At 41.4% G+C, this 20,337-nt stretch overlaps 1 protein-coding gene across 5 annotated transcripts in view; it reads left to right on the top strand.

Annotated features, from left to right (window-relative positions):
• The window catches only part of AGTPBP1 (ATP/GTP binding protein 1), a 122,477-nt gene that overhangs the window by 11,209 nt on the left and 90,931 nt on the right, over positions 1 to 20,337 (top strand). For 4 of the 5 annotated variants that reach the window (XM_019554759.1, XM_019554761.1, XM_019554758.1 and 1 more), the window contains exons 2-3: positions 11,609 to 11,743; positions 12,960 to 13,031. In XM_019554759.1, coding sequence (XP_019410304.1) covers positions 13,000 to 13,031 — 32 coding nt within the window. In that variant the 5' untranslated portion in view covers positions 11,609 to 11,743; positions 12,960 to 12,999. The remainder of the gene's footprint in view (positions 1 to 11,608; positions 11,744 to 12,959; positions 13,032 to 20,337) is intronic. The other variant, XM_019554760.1, reaches the window with a different exon arrangement.

Genomic DNA, 20,337 nt, shown 5'->3' with positions numbered 1-20,337 from the left:
GGCCGGCGGCTGCAGCCATTGCACCCCCGGCGCCCGGGTGAGTCCGCGCGGCCGCGATCTCCGCCCGGGGGCCGCTCCCCGCTCTGTGTCTGGCTGTCTGCATGTTTCCGTGTGGCCCCATCTGTGTGTGCATGTCCCCCGTGTCTCCATGTGTGTGTCCCTGTGTGTGTGTCTGTCTGCCTGTGTGTCTGCATGTCACCGTGTGTCCCCATGTGTGCATGTGTGTCTCTGTATGTGTGCGTCTGTCTGTCTGCATGTCCCCGTGTGTGTGTCCACCCGCCCATGTGTTTCAGGGTGTGTCCTTTTCTCCCCCCTCCCCGTGTTTGCCTGCCTATGTGCCTCAGCGTGTGTGTCCATGTCCATGTCCAGTAGCAGCTGTGTCAGGTCCCTGCCCCGCCCCCCCAAACACAGCAGTCCCCTGCTGCCAAGTGCTGGCTCCTGGATGCTGGCTTGTTTACAGCCCAGGACTGTTTATCTGGCCCACAACACATGGCTGAGCAGGATACCCAGGCCTAGGGTGAGCTGCCAGAGTCCTTCAGCCAAACTCTCCCCTCAGAAGCCAGGCTTAAAAACATAGCCTTGCCCCACGCTTGTATCCTTGACCTTCCCAAATTGTCCTCTGGTGACCGCACCATGCTGTGTAGAGAGGCTGTCATGGGTGCTCTCAGTCAGGGTGACAATAAATGTTGTTTGGGCTCATCTGCTGCCAATTGGCTTTATGTAAAACTTATGCAAATCTGTGGATTTTAATGTTTTGGTACCTTTTTTGGAATGCTCTTCAGGCTGAATGAGTGTGGGGTGGGGATGGGGGCGGGGGGCAGGTGCCCTGCTCATCTTCAAAATCCTATCAATGTTACTGGCAGGGAATCACAATAGACCAGCAGAGACGAAACGTTTAGCCCTGCAGGTCAGATGAATGGTGGAAGATCAGCTTGTAGGCCAGATCTGATCCATGGTGCCAGTCCAGTGCAGGATCCCAGCCCTGTACCCTGGATTAGGCCCCAGTCCCATGTGCCCACTAGCAGCCTCAGCTCAACATACAGGGTCATGGCATCTGGGCCTGGAAACTTGGCAAAGGGGGATGTGAGTGGTGGTAGCACTGATTGCATCCACTCCCCCACTGCCAAATTTCCAGACCTGCAGGGAGCTCCATGGGGCAGATAGGTTCAGTGAGCTGGACCTAGCCCACAGGCCAGAGGATGAGCCCCCACCCTGCAATGGCCCAGATATAATGCTTTCAGAGTGCCCAAGTGACTGCAGAACCTCTTGGAAGTGTTATTCAGGATTCTTAATAGCAAGGAAATTATTTTGTTGACTGTGTTTTGCTTTTTATGGAAACATTACAAACACTGAGCTTGCAGATGTGTTTAAATAATCCAATTTAGATGAGTTCTTCTATCTGCAAGTTTTGGAGTAATGATCATAACTTTCTAGGTGTGCATTTTAGCATCAGATTCAATAAGGCCTATATCCTGATGGGAGTTTGCCTTCAAATACAACTGCAATATAATGGTAGATGTCATTCCTGAAGAAATCAGTGATATCGTTTACAGGACGTTGTGTATGTAAATGACCTTCACAGGCAAATCCTTACACAGAATGCAGTTTCCTTTGCAAGTAGCTTCAGTGTTGATTTTGTTGCATATATATTTGTTTTTGAATATGGATATTTGCTTTCATGGTTCACCTTCTTTCTGGCAAATCCATTAATTAGGTAATACTTGTGGCATAAGGACTGTTGTGCATAATTAGTTTAGTTAAGGGGCATGCATGAGAACACTGACTATAGCAGAATAAGTCTGTTTTAAACACCTTTGCAACTGGAAGGAAAAGAGCAAGTTAAATTATTTTGGCATGTTTTCTTATTAAAAATTGACATTTTCAGTAGAATCTAATTTTTCTTAATAAAAATAAATGCCAAAATACAGAATACTTACCTGTCTCTATTAAGTTTTAGGCAGCTCTTCTTGCTGGTTTGAAGCAAAGGAAAACCTTCTTTTAACAGACAAAAATGCAATTATTTCTTAACCCATTTGCTTAGTATACAATATTTGTGTGGGTCAGCATTGCCAAAAATATCCTGCATTCCCTTTATCCTCTTTTCCTTGTGAAATAGGCCATTGCTTACCTGGGAAGTTGTATGTTATGTCCAAATGGCTGGGGCATGAGTTTTCTGGACTTAGCTACTGTCTTTCTTTTGAGCTATATTCCTTTTGAGAGCTAGAATTACACAACTGTATTTCAGTTGCTCTCAATTTCATGTACATATTAGAACACTGCTGCCTTGTATGACTCAGTGACTACTTAATATTGTTTTGAAGAATCAGTATTTTGAGGACCAGACTCTTTACCTTGCTCTTTTTCAAGTAGCTGTAAGCAGTAATTTGATGTAGTTTTAGAACACACGGGGGGCTCTTCTAACTTGTGCCAAGGGACATAAGCAGACCCTCAGCTGGAAAGCTGCAACATCTCTTTCATGCTTTTCCTGCCTTTTTTGAGACTTTAAATGCATTAAGTGAAGAATCTGACGTCATAATGGAGACCTGACTATTTTAAATGTAGGCATGTAGTAATTGTAAAATTGGGTGATCCATGACATACTGGCATTTACATGGGTGTTTGTTTATTGGTATTTTTTTCCTCTCATTTTTTGGGGAAATCTCTGAAAATGTGCTTCTAAATTTTTGTGCTGACCGCTTGAAAGTGGTGTCAACTACTTCACAGTGCATACTTCGATTTGATAACTGTTGATGCTGTAGTTTCACTAAAACAGCTTTCCAGCATATGTTGGCACGGTGTGTTTAGGGAACTAGGTTGGGAGGTTGCATTATTTTGTGTTTTCCCATGCAGCTGATTATTTTTGTACCTCTGCTGAGTGGTGCAATCTGTGTTCCCAGTAGGAAAACTGAGACCCTCTTCTAGCTTCTTTGACAGCCCTGAGACTTTCCATTACTGCTGAATTGTGTAATCTCAGTGTTCTACATGCTCTGGGAATGATTTTTTTTCCAGTATACGAATGCCCTGCACCTGTGCTGATTGCCCAGAAAAACTTTTTAAAAAACCTCTGTATCGTACTTATTTTGTCAACAATAACTATACTGTTGTTCTCTTAAGTCTGTCTGACAATTAGAACTTGTTTCACTCTACATAATTAGCTGTTTATACCATTCTTTCTCTCTCTCGCTCTCTTTTATATGTACGTGTGTGTGTGTGTGTGTGTGTGTGTGTGTAGAGGTATATAGATATATAAATGTGTGTGTACATTTTTCTTCTGTATTATGTATTTTATACCTGGTTAGGTTTCTTATATCCCATAAAATAAACTCCGCCTTGCCATTTTCTTTTGTCTCCTTGTGATGAATCATTCTACTGTTCTCTGTTTCTTTAGATGTTTTATAGTATACTCAAATAATTCGACTTAGACATGTATACCAGATGCAGTAAAACACGTTTTTCCTGTTTGATGTCAGATGTCTTAATTTATCTTTTTTTTTTTTATAATCAACACTGTGGATTACGAAGTAAGTCACTACAGGCAGTCCTCGGACTTATGACACAATTGGTTCCTGAAAACCAAATCTTAAGTCGAAACTTTGTAACTCGGAACCAATTTTCTCATAAGAAACAATGTTATAAATGGGGGATTGGTTCCTGAACCAAGGCCTGATACCCTGTTTTCACCAAAAATACGCCAGAATTTTGTACTTGATCAATTATAGATGAGTAATATAGCTACATTAATGCATTTATATCATAAATAGCAATCATATTGATTTAGAAGGACTTCTTTGAGGTGACTGCTGGACTTTTTGGAGGGCTCTTGGCTGGAGTCTTCTCAGGAGTCTTGTCTGCATGTTTTTCTGGAGTCCTGTCTGCTTTCTTAAAGGAAGTGTCCAAGGAAGTATGGACAGATGTTCTCCAGGGAGATGAGCGACACAGTGAACTTACTTGCTGGCATGGTGTTGCATCGGATCAAGCGTTGTAAGTCGAAACTGACGTCATAAAGTTGAAACAGGGTGTCAATTTATAAACGTTAAGTGCGAAACGTTGTAACTCGAAACATTGTAAGTCGAGGACTGCCTGTACTCATTTTGAATTTTCTTAATTCTTTTTGCCAAAGAAAGTGTAAAAATTTTAAGTACTCTTTTATTTAAAATTAAACACATTCCCTGTTTAATCAGCTCTTAATTTATATGGATGTTTGCAGGAAGAGACACCTTCTTTATGGATTTAGTTTTCAGGGTAGGTTATGAAAGTCACAGCTAATTCATCCTTCTTCCAGATTCCATATTTAAGAGATTCTCCAATCCTGTGTTATCTGAACGCCTGTAAAATGTGAAGCGATTTGTGTACTTCCTGCTATTTACAACAGAGGTAACACTCCTGGGCAAAAATCTTGCTAGAATTGGTTACTTAGAATTGAGGCAGTTTGGAGTGGTAGGAGATTGTTTGGTTCCTAACATGCTAGAACTACAGATGTATTGTATTTCTAAATAAAAAATCCTTGTGGTTTTTAGAAAGGGGTCTACAAATTGCCTTCTCACACTCTTGTTTTCTTATGAGTCCACTTTAAAAATAAATGTTGTTTCTCTGGCAGCATCTTCAATCTGTTATGACCTAACTGGAAGTAGAATGCTGCTTCTGCAGTTTTTAGCTACTATGAACGTTGGGTGTGACATTTGATAGTTATCTGTTTCATTCATGATAATTGGTTTCTGAGAGATAGAATGGGATATGCCTTTATACCAATTTCTAATACCTTTCAGCTCATCTTTCTTATGGAGGAAGATGGAAGTCACTGCTAGCAGATAAGTGGTTAATCAATGAGCTTCAGGTTCCCTTATCCAACCTCACACCAAGGACTAGTCTGTAAAAGGACTTGAATATTGCAGTGTTCAGCAATATAATGCCTGATTCTGGAGTGGTGGTATAAGAGTGATGTTGTACCAGTGATGGTCCAGAAATTATGCAAGAAGCAAGGATTTCTCGGTGATGGTGACAAGCTTTCAAGACATTCTTCCTTGGGTCTGGAGCTGATCAGACCTGAGAAAGAATGCCTTGCAGGCAAAAACGCGTTTAATGCTATCCCAACTACAGAGTTAGTAAAATACAAAGCATCACCCTGAGAAATCCTTGCCACTAAACTGGGAGGGTGTTTGAAGTGAAGTGTTACAGGTGTCTGTCTTAGTGACCAGTTGTAATTGATATTTTATTATTTACTTGAATGACAAACTAGAGTGTTCCCAAAATTTCTGATATTGCTGTGCTGGATGGGGTTGTAAATGCTTTGGAGGACAGCATCAGAATTCAAAATAATCTTGATAAATGGGAGAATTCAAAAATCAATGGGATGCAATTCAGTGAAGAGCATAAATGTTCCAAAATATAAACAGCTGTTAGAAGGAGTGGGGTGATCATTTGTTTTCCTAGACCCAGTGGATGCTGGGAAGAAATCTGTTTAATTTAAATATTAGGACAAGCTTCCATAGTGCATATATGGTAGTGAAGCCCTGGAACCAGGCCATTAGGGAGGCTGTTGGAGTTTTTAAGAGCTGGTTAGACATCTATGGAAAGTTTTCAGCCTTGGTGAAGGAGGATGAATTAAATGACCACTTAAGTCCCTTTCAACCCTATGTTCCTGTGATTGAATTTCTTTGAAAGTTGTCCTTGAAATGTCTTTTCCTATTTTTTCTTGGGTGTTCTGTTTGAGACAGCATTTGCCTTTTTTGTCTTTTCTTTTTTGTTTCTTTCCCACCCATAGTTGAGCATGGTCTTGCTTAATGCAGATCAGCTTAATCTTTTTCCTGGTTTTTGCTTTGGTTCTTTTCTAATATTTTTACATTTCATGTCTTAGTCTCACAACAAACTGTTCAAAGCAAAAATAGAATAAGAGTTTTTGTGCTCAATTCTGTGCCTCAGTGGTGCACAGGTTGGATCTAGAGGAGGTTGCAGTCTTTTACTGCAAGGTTCATCCACAGTGGGAATCCTTTGTGTAACTCTCCATATCTGCTCATGTAATCAGCAGTAATGGTCAACAACTTTGACTCTAACTGTATGTTCTCAGTTAGCATTAACTTCTCTCATTATCATCAGGAAGAGTAGAAACTATGGTCGAAGTATGCTAAATTATATACAGCACAGGCTACAGAAATGCTACTTCACTGTGAAAAACATTCTCTGTAACCCAAAGTCCTAAAAATAATTTCCTTACCCCACCTTCTTGCCCTCCAGATATATAGCATTAGCTACCAGTGTGATATAGCAGTGGGTGTTTCTTCCTTTTAGCAATAAGCTTAAAAATAAGTTATTCGTTTTTTTTAAAATGCCTATTTTCTGTTGTTTTCAGACTCATCAACATTACTTAAAACCTAGGCTGAACTGTAGCAAATGATACTTGGTATTGTGAAAGGGCCTGTAGTCTAAGTCGGGGTTTGTCAGGACCAGGGGTACTTGAGAAGGCCCTAGGGGGTACGTGTGGGCAGGAAGGGACAGAGTGCTGCCGTGCACCATCCTGCGCTGCCGCACAGGCACCAGCTGGACGTGGGGCGCGGGGTAAGCTCACATGCGATGGCTGCCGCCACCCTGCATTCGGCCATATGCCATCCCCCCTGCCCGCTCTCTGTCTGCCGGAGGTACACTGCTCTGCATCTGGCTGCCAGGGATACACTGATCCAAAAAGGTTGAAAACCCCTGGTCTGAGTTGTCCAGACTGCTGAAGCTTGTAGGCTTCTCAGCTTTAAGGAACAAACGTCTGCAACAGGAGAAAGCCAAAGGAGGAGGATTCCACCGTACTGCCACAGACTAGGAACCTGGAAGCTACTACTGTGCTAATAAGCTGCTTCTGGCTGAAAAGTTCAGAACTGGAGAAAGGGAACAGGCATTGGGTTTGGTGCAAATGGAGTGTCAGGTTTCTGCTGTAGTTTCATCAGTGTCATTTTCCTTCCCTACTTATTTCTTCTTTCGTATCTTTAATTTTTGCCTTCTATTAAAATAAATAAATAAATAAATAAAGCAAGCTTACTACCTGGCCAAGGCACATCTGTCTTTTGTAGTATCGCTGTGATACTGTAAGTAGGAACAGAAAACTGAACTTACGCTTCAAGCAGCCTAATAGTAGCTCTTGGTGTGGCTGAGAAAGCTGTGGGTTGTGTTGCAATTTCCCAGTAGCTGTTTTACAAACCGGAAATACAGAGAAAAATGGACTTCCCATCTTTTTTTCTTGTTTGTATGTATTTGTTCTTTTATTAAATGGAAACTAATGAGGCATTCTGTAGCTTTTTCTGTAAAGCTTTTACCTCATTGTATATTTGAAGTTATAACCACTGATCCTCAGTATACTTTTGATAGTTGCCTCAGTACTCCACAGAGCTTAACAAAGAACAACTTGGATTATAGTGCAGTATTGTGTAAACTGAATGACTTGTGAATTTTTCTGTAGTAAATATTTGTAGGAAGAGAGAGGGTGTTGTCCTGTCTCCTTATCTATAGCTAACACTTCTTCCAAGTCCCAAAACCAAATTATAGTTTTTTAATTTTGTGGATATGAAAATGGCTTTGCTTGCTAGAAACTAGAAATAAATGCCCATTGCAGTAAAGAAACTGTCATCTTGATTTATTAAAGTTAAGTTTCTGTTTGCTTGTACTTATCCAGAAGAGGTAGTTATAGTACTTGGCAGAGACTCTGTAACTTTAAACAGGTTGTCATGGATGGAATATTTTCATTGCTTCTTGAAGGTATTCATAATATGGAGTGGATCCATGATGATGATTGATGATATACATTTAAAGGTTGGGCTTGAAATGCATACTAAATATTTTAGTATATATAACAGTGTTCAAGAGTAAAATTGCTTGTTCCCCAATTGTATATTATGTGTGTGCAGTTGAGTTTATTACATTACTAAAGAACTTCTGTAAAATATAAATTAATGTCAGTAATTTAATTTTTTTGATTAATTAGAAAATTTCTTTCAAAGATTGAGAAACTACACTGGGCCTGAGCAAGTGTAATTGTTAGCTGCTAATTACAACATAATACTAATTATAATTTACTGTAAATATAGGCTCAATCAATTACTGTAATGTTGGGCAGAATATGAAGTTACTAACTGTAACCATAACTGAGAGATCTGCAAGTTTTGTAACAGATTAAAAAAAATTTAGCATGTGGTTCAGATCACTAGAAGTAAGACTTGGACTGCATCCAGGAAGTAGTTTCTTGACTTACATCTTGGACTGAATTCTAGATATTACTGAATTTGAAACCTTCCTAGAGCACTCTGAAATTTCATGGGTATTAGTAAATGAAGCACTATGATTTGAGGCCCTTGCTTGAATTAGAAAAGGAAAAGGCAAGTTTCTATCTCCTAACACAGCTGATAAATTTGTATTTGGTGGGCAGGTTCCAGATTCAGTAGTACCTGGAATAACTGGAACATGAGCCTCCTTTCTCTTAGGGAATGCCCTCATCATTGGGCTGTACGTTTTGTCTTGTTCTTCCTTTCTCTCTCCATAAATGTTGCATTCTTACCTGTGCCACACTAGGCAGCCACAGCTGGAAGGTGGAGAGTGCCCCCAGCCTAGTCTATTCTGTAGATCAGGGCATTCTCCCAAGAGGTAGGAGATGTTGATTTGAATCCCCTTAGGTTGAGGTGGGCACTTTCTCGTTTTCTGGGTGGGTATTTTAACTTCAGAGCCAGATGCATAATGTTTTGAATTAGGAGGGACCTTAACAGACCTTAGCTCCAAGTGCAAGCCTGTGCCACTGCCACAGCGAGTGTTTTCCTCTCCGACAGCATTGCTGCCACCCCTGCTTCCCCCCACCACTCAGGCAAAGCACCCACTGCTAAAATGCTGCTGAAATTCCCCCTGGCTCTGTGGACTGGATACAGTGCATGTAGATTGCTGCCTCCTGCTCCAGGCTGTTATAATAAGCTGGGTGTCACCAGCCCTTCTACTGACTGTTTCAAGAGCAAGCCAGTTGCTTTTCTCCAAAGGAACAATTAGGGTGTCTAAGCCCAGGAGGTGGTTTCAAGCTCTGAATCTCAGCCTCATATAAGGGCTTAATACTGCTCTTCACATTAGAGGCTGAATTCAGAAAGAGGCTCCTTTCGTCAGCATTTTCTGTTGCCTGCATTAGGTACTCCCTTCTTGGTGTGTTGGCTGTTGTGAATCCTGTTCTTCCTCCTTGGGACTGCATAAGAAACTTGGATGCCTAAGTTGGTTGAGAACTAGGGCTGCCTATATGTGTGTGCGTGTGTGGGGGGGATGTTTTATTTGAAGCAGTTCCTGGAGAGCTGTTGTAATTAAAATTCCACAGCGTCATGTGTTTTAAGCCCCCCACACGTTTAAACATGGTTACGGGACTCTTTAACTAAAGCTTATTCAACAACGTTTAGTTAAAGTGTCCCAGTGACCATTTTTAAACCTGTGGGGACTTGTACACGTGATGCTGGATTGCTCTAATTAGAACACGGAACAGACTCAATTAATCTAATTAAGAATGTGTCGGAGCAAGTATATAGGTACCCTAGGTCCCAGAAGCCAAGATTCTTAACTAGAGACGGTAGGGCTAATGGACACTATAAGGCAGGGGTAGGCAATGTTTTTTGGCTGGAGTGCTGAAAAAACCACAATGTCTACCCTGGAAGGTGCCAGAGTGCCAACATGCGGAGCCCAGAGCAGCTGTTTGCAGCCTCCCAGCTGCAGCCAGCCCATGGAGCCTGGTTTGCTTGCAGCAGGGCTTGCAGCCTCCCAGCCACCTGCTGGGAGCAGCCTGGGCTCTGTGGCTAGCAACAGCTGCTTAGATCCCAGGCTGGCAGAGGTGTGCCAAGCAAAATGGCCTTGTGTGCCATGCTCGGCATAGGTGCCGGAGGTTGCTGACCCCTGCTGTAAGGTGTAGGGTTGCAAGGAAGGAGCCTTTCTGGTTTTGGTTTTTAAGTTGAATGCTTGGGAAAAGCTGATGGGAGAGCTTCTGATTCCCACTTCATATGTGGGAGAAATGGAGCACAGTAATTCACAGCTATACTATAAGGGTACATTTATAGAAATTTATGAAGTGTGTTGAACTTCAGAGTGATGAGAGGGAGAAAAAAAGTATTGGTAATACATCCATGTATATAAACCAAAGGCCAGTTTGTTTCTTATGAAATATACTGTCCTCATGGCAGGCTTTGGTAATCTTGCAACCATTTCAATCTGTTTCTGACTGAAGTGGTTAGGACTGAGCATGATTATAGATATCATGACTCAATTAATCTCTCCAGTTAGGTTACAATTGCATTTTTTTATATCTCTGACCACATTTCAAAATCCTGTGTACCCTGGATGTTCCTGCCTGAGCTAGAAAGCTAGCTATGGCATAAATGTCTGCTTCAATTGTGGGGTATAAGAACTCGGATGAAGGGTAGCTGTGATTGTCTCGTATATTTTATTTACCTTGTGTGACAAGTATAAAGGATAGTATATTTTAGGGGTGTTTTCATTCACGGTTTTCATTTTCTTTATATAAACATTAATGTGTCATTTTAACTGAGTTTCATAGATTTTGGCTACTTTATAACAGTGTTCTCTTAAGGACTTTTTAAAAATATTGAGATGTACAGAAAGCCACTACTCCATCTTAAAGTATTTTTGTTTGGGAATTTAAACCTATCGTTATAATTTTTGGTGGTCCCAGCAAAGGGCCTTGCACTCTTTCACTGTGTTCAGTATACTTTAAGGGCATGGAGAGATTTTATTTCATATTTGCTGGACCATAAAAATAACAACTTGAAATTGTACCAGTCTAAAAATATATTTAATTTTAAACGTTTTAGTCACTGTATTTGTTCAGAGCAAACTGAGGGGTGCAGAAGGGATGGCAAATATAACCCCTGAAACTAATTTTTAACCTTTTTTTTTTTTTTTAAAAAAAAAAGTCCTTTCAAATGGACCATCTATCTGGCAACCAAGTAAGGAAACAAATAACTTTGGTGTGGTTGTGTGGGTAGGATCAGAGGTTTTTAAAATTGTGCAGGTTTTAAAATTATGATATAGTTCTCAACCTTTTTTAAATTTATTTTTCACTGCATTGGTTGGAAGACCATCAAAAAGAAATTTTTGTTAGTTTGCATGTACGCTGTGTTTAGTTCTCCAGTTTTGTGTGCTGTCATTATTAGCAGCCTTACCCTTTCTTTCCCATTTTCCTTTCTCTTTTTCTGTCAGCCCTTATATTCCCCTTGACCTGAAATATTCCCATACTAGAATTGCGTCAGATGTGCTGTGTTGGCTTTAGAGTGAAATAAACTAATGAAGGTAACAAGATCTTATTTAGCAATAACTGCCTCCACTCATAAAACATTTCAGTACAAGTTAATACGTAGATGTTGCTGGCACCAGTAGACTGTTCATCAGCTGTTTGACAGCTGGTCAGTGTTGCAAGCATAATAGTGAGGTGTGCCAGATTGGCCATCTGAGCTAAGTATTCCCAAATCTAATATCCTATCCCTAGTTAGGTCTGTGGCCTAGTTGCAATAATTGTATCCTCATAAATCGGGTGATGGGCTATTTTATGCAGTGAACCCAGTTGCTTTTCTTGAAGCTGTTAACGTTCTCTCTTTCTTTTAAGGAAGTCAAGAAATTCTGCCCTCAATCAGTACTCGGACAAATTTGCTGGAGACAAGCTCAGACTTCTTATGAGAAGCCAGGCTTTCTCTTCTCCACGTGACTTCCTGGCTGTTAAGAGAGGAGACTATGCTCTCAGGTAAGTGTTGAATGACTATTTTTGGATCTCGCTGAGAGGGCATCTGCACAGAAGTGCCTGAAATGGTTGGAACACCCTTTTTACTGATTTGGGGTGCCTCAGATACAGTTTTCTACTATCTAGAGAAGCATCCTGTTGTCTGTCTTTTTAATGGTAGTTTCTTTTCCTTTCCAGGCAAGTTATTTCATTCCTCTTCTTGACTTTCTGCAAGTCCGAAATGAAACTGGCTGACCTTTGCCCAGTTGTGTTACAGCTCCTTATGATCTGAGCAGCAAAGGTTTTTTTGATTGGGTTCTTACCAATTTCACTCCAGTGGTCAGAAGAAAGTTTCTCACCTGCAAGGTCCAAGAGGATAAGTGCCTTTTCCAAAGCTTGAGTATGCCTTTTCTGGAGTTGGTCTTCAATGCCATAACTAATAGGTGCCCTCCCTAAGGGCATTTCTTTGTATTATGGAAGTGGAGCCTTTCCATTCCATTTGGAACTGAATCACTGAGCTTCAGTTCATGGCCCTGTGAACATTAACCTTAATCGCTTAGAGACACTATATAAGACACTAAAAGCACTGTACTTAAAAGGATAGGAAAATGAAGTCATTAGTATGCGATTTCTGTCCAAGAAATGTATTCAGATTCTACTTAAATAAGAACACCAAACACTCTTGTTTTTCTGACTGTACATCTAGGTTCCCAGTCTGTTATCTTAATATGCATGTGTACACAAGTGAAGTGGCAACAAAGTAGTAGGTATGCAGTAGCATTTCAAAATATTCTCAGCAGATTCTTAAAAACTTGCACATTGGATGCCAGCAGAAACTTCAGTTGGTAGTTTTCTGTTCTGGGACACACTAATGCAAACTATTCAAGTTGCATAAATTATGATAAAAATGCTGATTTTTTTCTCTCTGTTTTGCAAAACTCTCAGATTATTCTCCGAATATGGCACAATTATACTACTATATTGGGCCAGACAGCATGTTTCCCTTGTCTGCAGTATTTCATGATTTTTTGCTCCAGCTTCCAGACCAAATGTTTTGAATCAACAATAATGATTTTTGCTTTTTTCCCCGTCTCTTCACAATGTAACAAGTGCTTTTGTACAAAATAACTTCTGTCTAAAACTTTCATGGCTGTGAGACTAAGTCTTATAAATGATAGTGGAACTGTATGAAAAAACTATGTTCCTAATAAGTTTTAATTTATTGAAATGTGTTTTTCAGGTTTTCTGAGATGGTGATTTGAAGAGCTAGGTTTTCCAATATGAATAAAGTAAAAACAACATCTGAGAAAAGGTAAATAAAGTAACAATTTACTGAGGTTCAATCTGTTTGTTTTATCATGTAATACATTTTGAGAACTTTACAAGATAAAGGAGTATCATACGTTACTAAAAAAGAAAATCTATTATATGCATTCACAAGAAAACTGTAGTCATCAACCTTGCAACTGCTGTTGACTTACTATAACCTTTTCATGTAAAACTAGCTTAATTTTTTTAAGCAGTATTTTAACTGTACATGATTAATACATTTATTTCCTTAACGTATTAATATAGGGAAATATCTTCATATGTGCATGTCTTATTATATTTGAATATGATCTGCTCAGGTCCCTTCCGACCCTACAAACTATGAAACTATGATTCCTCAGGAATAAAATATTTTTGTATTACGTTTCATTTTTGTGAAAGTATTAGAAATAGATTACATAATGTTTAGAGGTGTATAGTTGAAAGCACTTAGAATGTTTGTGCATGCAGTTATTTTATCACAGCTCTGTATGCACAAATGTAGCGATAGTGATTGTACATAAAAGGGATACTATGCCTTTGCTTCCTCTTTAACATTTGTGTTGAATCACAGTCATTCAAAGATGTACCATATTCAGATGTACTATTTAAATATAAAACACCTTTGAATTTAAGATGAAACAGTTCTCTGATTTTCACTTTGAGAAACAACAAAATGTCAACTAAAGATACATTTCTGCACGTAAGAGGGATTTTCGTAGATTCATAGATGTTGGGGTTGGAAAGGACCTCAGTAGATCACTTGGTTTGACCCCCGGCCCTGGGCAGGAAAGAGTGCTGGGGTCAGATGACCCCAGCTAGGTGCTTGTCCAGTCTCCTCTTGAAGACCCCCAAGGTAGGGGAGAGCACCACCTCCCTTGGAATCCCATTCCAGATTCTGGTAACCCTTACCATGAAGAAGTTCTTTCTAATGTTCAACCTAAATCCACTCTCTGTCAATTTATGGCCATTGTTCCTAGTTACTCCAGGGGGTGCCCCAGTAAAAAGAGCATCTCCTATTCCCTGCTGCTCTCGCCTGAGGAATTTATAGGCAGCCACAAGATGAATTCTCAGCCTTCTCTTGCAAAGGCTGAAGAGATCTAGGTCCTTCAGTCTCTCCTCATAAGGCCTTGCCTGCAGGCCTCTGACCATACGAGTGGCCCTCCTCTGAAACTTCTCAAGATTCTCTGCATCCCTCTTTAGGTACAGCACCCAAAACTGGACACAAGACTCCAACTGTGGCCTGACCAGTGCCACAAAGAGGGGAAGCATCACCTCTCCGGACTTGTTTGTCATGCATCTGCTAATACACGATGGTCTGGTTAGCTTTGCTGATCACTTTGTCACACTGACAACTCATGTTCATCTTGGAGTCAACTGTGACTCCAAGATCCCTTTCTGCTGCTGAGAAGGTCATCCCCCAGCCTGTAAGTGTGTTGGTGGTTCTTTTTGCCCAGGTGCAACACTTAGCACTTGTCTTTGTTGAACTTTATCCTATTTCATTCTGTCCATTTTTCCAACCTGTCCAGATCTACCTGGATCCATTCCCTATCCTCTGCTGTGTATTATGTGTGAACTTGGACAGTGCCAAGTTCCAAGTCACTGATGAAGACACTGAATAGCACCTATCCAAGGACCGGGACTTGTGGGACTTCACTGCCCACATCTTTCCAGGTCGATATCAACCTACCCACCACCACTCTCTGGGTGCAACCTCAAGCCAATTTGCTACCCACCTGACTGTGTAATCATCTACATCACAGCCTGTCAGTTTATTTACGAGAACAGAATGAGATACTGTATTGAATGCCTTTTTAAAGTCTAGGTAGATTACGTCTACCTTGACTCCTATGTCTACGCATTTTGTGCCCTGGTCATAAAAAGAAACAAGGTTAGTCAGGCAGGATCTACCTGTAATGAATCTATGCTGATTTCCTTTCAGCGTTATTTCCCCTGCTGGGCTCCCACAGTTGTGATCCTTAATGATTTTTTCCAGAATTTTCCCAAGAATAGAAGTGAGACTAACTGGCCTGTAGTTTACCAGTTCCTCCCTCCTCCCCTTCTTGAAAATAGGGACCACGTTGGCCCTTTTCCAGTCCTCTGGGTCCTGACTGGAGCACCATTAGTGCTCGAGCATCTGTGCCAGTGACTCTGCTATGACACTGGCCAATTCCTTCAGGACCGTTGGATGAAGTTCATTCAGGCCCGCTGATTTGAACACATCCAGCCCCTCCAAGTGCTCCTTTACTAAGTCTATGCTAACAGTTGGTGAGCTGGTGCCCTCCTGTGTCTATCTCTGATTCAATTGGGAGATTTGTCTTCGTCTGTCTAGGAATACAGATGCAAAGAACACATTAAAGAGCTCAGTTTTGTCCTCCTTCTCTCTCACCAATTGCCCTAGTTTGTCCTGTAGGGATCCCATGCTACCTGTACCTTCCTTTTGCTTCCTATATACCTGAAGAAGGACTTTTTGTTGTACTTAATTTTTATCACCAGCCTAAGTTCTAATCCTGCATTGGCCTTCCTAACTGATTCCCTGAAAGTGTGAGCCAGGGAGGTATACTCCTTGGTAGCTACTCCCTGTTTCCACAGCCTGTATACCTCTTCCTTTGCTTTTAGGTTTTCCTGGACTTCCCTGTTCAGCCAAGGGGCTTGTTGACCCCTTTGCTCCCTTTATGCGCAGTGGGATTGGCTGCTTCTGTGCTCATAGGATCGCTTCCTTGAAGAGCGGCCACCCTTTCTGGACCCCCCTTTTGGCAATGTTCTTGAGCTTTAACACCTCACTAACTAATCTTCTGAGCACACTGAAGTGAGCCTTTCTGAAGTCTAGCACTTCAGCTCTCCTGGATAGTTTACCCACCCTTTGCTGGATAGTGAATTCAATCAGTCGATGGTCACTATCCTCTAGGTTACCTTGTACCTGCAGATTCCCCACCTGGTCATCCCGTGTAGCTAATGCCAAGTCCAGCAAGGCCTTTCCTCTAGTGAGATCGTATACCTCCTGCGTTACGTGGAGGTCCTGCATACAGGTTAAGAACCTATGTGAGTGGTTAGATTTGGCCGACTGCTCCTCCCAGCAGATGTCAGGGTAGTTTAGATCACCCATGACACCCATATCTCTCGATTGTATGGCCTCTGAGAGTTGCCTGGAGAATTCCATGTCTAAGTCGTCCTCCTGGTGTGGTGATCTCTAGTAGAGCCCCATTACTAAGTCCCTTTCCCCTTGACCTCCTTGTATCCTGACCCACAGTACCTCGGTTTGTCCCTCCTCTGATCCCATCTTGATTATAGAGACAGTATATCATTCCTTAACATAGAGAGCAACCTTTCTCCTCCACCCCCACACTTTTCTCCCTACTCTGTCCCATGTGTACAACCTTTAACCCTCAATGCCTACTGCCCAATTGTGAGTAGGGTTGCACCAGGTTTCAGTTAGTCCAACCAGGTCAGAGTTGTTGCTTGCAAGAAGGAGTGCAAGTTCTTCCTGTTTGTTCCACATGTTTCTAACATTAGTGTAGAGACATTTAAGCCCCCTGAGGAGTGCCCTTGGTTCCTGCCTGTCCTGATGTCTACTGGGCCCCTTAGTGCTTACCTGGGCTGATCCAGTGCATTGCACATGGCTCACTGATCCTAGGGTCTCCTTCCTCTACTTCTACATCCCCTGATGAACCTAGTTTAAAGCCCTTCAGAGATAAGCCAACTTGTAAGAGAACAGACTCTTACTTTTAGAAGAGAGATGAAGACCATCTTGTCCCAGGATGCCTCTCTTATGGAAGTGCAAATCATGGTTGTAGAAACCAAAACTCGCATGATGGCACCAACTCCAGAGCCGCAGGTTGACTTCCTTGATGCAGGTGTCCTGATGCTGACGGCGACCTCGGGATGAGAAGACCGCCTGTACCGCTGACTTCTAAGTCTGGCCCCCAGAGCCCTGTAGACTACTCCTGGCTGCATCATTCATGCCCACATGGAAGAGGACCATGGGATAGTAGTCGGAGGGCCGGATGAAGTCAGGAATCCTCACAGTGATGTCTCAGATCCTGGGCGGGCAGCAAACCGCATGTGCTGTGAGATCTGGTTGACAGATAGGTCCCTCTGTGCCTCTCAGGAGGGAGTCACCCACCACAATGACCTGGCATCTCTTCTTCCAGCTGCTCGGTTGTTGCTCAGCCTGCCTGGTGTTTGTTGCGGACATGTCTTCCCCTGCAGCTTCCTGTGCTGCATCATTCTCCAGTGCTGCCAGGGCTTTGTGTCTGTTTCCCAGTTGTGTTGGGGAAGTAACAACAGGTGCATGCTGTCTAGCTCTGCAGGTGACCGTTCTCCATTCAGCTGTCCTGGGACTCTTCCGTGATGTCTCTGTGCTAGGTGTCTGGTCCTACAGAGAATGAAAGTATCCATCAATATTATCCTCTGCAGCCCTGATCCCCCACAGCCTGCTCACCTTTTGTGTTGTTTGTTGGTTTGTTTTAAACTCCTGAATTTGAGATGCATACCATTGTCAGAATATTTGTTTTAATATACTTTGTCTTTATATTCAAAAGAACGCGGTAAACTTGTGCCTAAAAATGGAACTACTGGCTTTAGTAGGGTTATGCAATTGTTTTTTAAGAGAGAGCCTGGCCACTGCAGTATCAGAACCTCTTTTGGAATCTTTTACTTATATCTGGACTACGTATATTTGTTTCAAAATGAAAAGAAGAGAATTAGTTCTAGTGATTTAAATTTTCAAGATTAGTCTTCTCCATGTGTGTCAAAAGGAATCTCCCTGTTTCCCTTTCCTTCACCCCCAACTTCTTTTCCACTAAAAAAATTCTGAGGTAACTGTTTGTCAAGAAGATATTATGCACCTGCAAAAACTAAATTAGTTGTTAAAAAAAAAAGTGTCATTGCATAAACTCTACCATATTTAGTATCACATGTTGCATATATAGCACTTAGCTAGTTTGATGTCCTGGAAATCTTTTTAAGGCAACCAAATTGTGGCATAATTTACCTAAAAATTAATTGTTTCTCTAAAGTTTTCATTTCTTTCTAAATTAATTTCTGGTTTACATATTGATTCTATTTATATCTTTGTGGGAATGTTGTACATATGTCAGTCAAAGGTACTTCAGGTTTGTAAAGGATATGTCTTCATTACAGTTCAGCCACTGGATTTCAAAATGTGCTTTGTTGCTTTATTTGTTCACTACTTCAGAGGACGCATTTGATGTCAGTTTATTGTGGTGTGCATGTCTTACATGCACAGTTAGTGAAAAACAGGTCTTTTATAAAATGGATGAGAGAGAACTATATGTTTCTCTGTTGGGGAATTAACTTTGCTAGGCTTCATTGCAACCAAAATCAAAGTTTATGTCCTCCTAGCAATGGATAATTGTAGGGATACTGATCATTAGGGTATGGATGGCTGAATGCAGCTCAGGATATGTTGTTTTTTTGGAGGGCTTAAATAACTAAGAGAGATACTTAGCTCTGTTAGTGTGAACTCAGGCAGCAGGCAGGTTAGAGATGCATCTTAGACTAACTAAATGAGAGATGCATAAACTTGCATTAGCCAGAGCTCACTTCATCAGCTGTGGTCTGCCAGCCATGAGGATTCTCTGGGGTTCTCTGTGGCTGGAAGCCTGTGTCAGCACCAGCTATGGGGGCATGTGCTTCTGTGCGTGGAAGCCTAAGTCAGCTATGAGCTTCCAGGGTGCATATGGGCTCCTGGTTGGGAGCCCTAATCAGCTGATGGGTCTCTCAGCTGCAGGGGCCCCTGGCCACACATTCAACTAGTGGCATGGTAGGAATGAGCCACAAAATTATTCCACATATTTTGTGGAATGACTTTGTGGCTTATTCCTCCTTTTATCACACTGTTAATTGAATGTGTGGCTGAGTGACAACTTAAGATGTGATTAACTGGTTGGTCCAATAAAAGATATCACCCACAAAAATTCTTGCCTCTTGCCTAATTCTTGGACCATCATGGCTACGACATCACTCCAACACTTTAAAATAGATCCCCACTAACTTATTTTGGAAAGGCTTGAACTTGGCTCCTGAACAAAAAATGTAGGGGAGATCTTTTGTGACACATCTCTTTTAGTAAGGTTTAAGCTTGCTGGCTTACTGGAAATGTTGCTAGTGTTTATGTTGGGACTACATCATGTACTTTGTTTTTTGTGACTTCCAACAAACTTTGCTTAGTCTCTAAATTTACTAAGTAGTTGTCTAATTGTTTAGAAATAGTGGAAATGGTGGCATAGTTGTTAAACTTTTTAAAGAATATTGATGTCTTCTTCGTGTCTGCATTTCATTCCTGCGGATAGAATTCTAGTAGAAAGTGTAACCCTGATGTATTCTAAAGATGACACGTAATGGTTGCCATAGTAACTCCCCAGGATTCAGTTACCTTTCTGGTCAAGCTCTAGAATTGGGTCACTGAGAAGAAACTGAACAACGTGTAGGAAGCGTGTAGCTTGCAACATTAGTGAAAATGCTACGGAATGAATAATGAAGCGGTGTGAATCTACCATATCTGAAGAACAAAAGTAAGACTATCAGGATCTTTTTGGCTTAGTATACCCATTTACTAATGGAAGAAGGAAGTCTCCCTGATAAGTGAGAAGCTTGAAGTTATAAGCATCTGCAGAATTCAGTCTTTCTTGTCCCTGTGCTGGTGATGATTTCCTTCTAGATGTGAATCAGTTCAGTTCCCAATTTGTGATTCTGCAGACAGACAGCTCTAGTACATCTGTTGCTGTTCATAGCTTTCCAAGTTGCTGCGGGATGGAAATGACCAGATTGGACACTTATACAGGTTCAAACAGAATTTTCTCTGGCAGCAGCGAAAAGGACTAGATTTTCCGTTTCATTTCTATTGCAGCTTGGTGGCATAAGGTAAGTTAGAAGCTGCATCACAGTCAGGTCTTATAATCTGGAAGGAAGATGAGAATCCTCAAGTAGAAGCCTCCTACTGCAATATTTAGTAGCTAGAGACTTTCTTATTGTTGCTTTGCATTTTTCTAGGCAAAGGAAAATGGGCCTTTACTCCCTTTTACTAATTAGAAGGGGTCCTTGGGGGATAAGGGAGGGGCTAGGGGCTTGATTTGGAAGAGACTGACATGAATGTTTGGACCCCCAGGGAAGGCTCAGGAATGGTATTCTTTGTTTTTCTGCAAGTTTGTGGAGTTTGATTTTTTTCAAGAGTACTGTGCCCCTGGACTTTTGTGATGGGGAAATTCCTTGTCTGTCTCAAGAGATTTCATTATTTTTTCTTACCCTGGATAACAGGGGGCAATCCATATTGCTTGATACTGTTGGTG

This window comes from Crocodylus porosus, unplaced genomic scaffold (assembly GCF_001723895.1).
Source record: "Crocodylus porosus isolate Cpor-Errol unplaced genomic scaffold, CroPor_comp1, whole genome shotgun sequence".
NCBI lineage: Eukaryota > Metazoa > Chordata > Crocodylia > Crocodylidae > Crocodylus > Crocodylus porosus.
The sequence above is the reverse complement of the archived record's forward strand: the minus strand, read 5'-3'. Positions and strand labels throughout refer to the sequence as shown.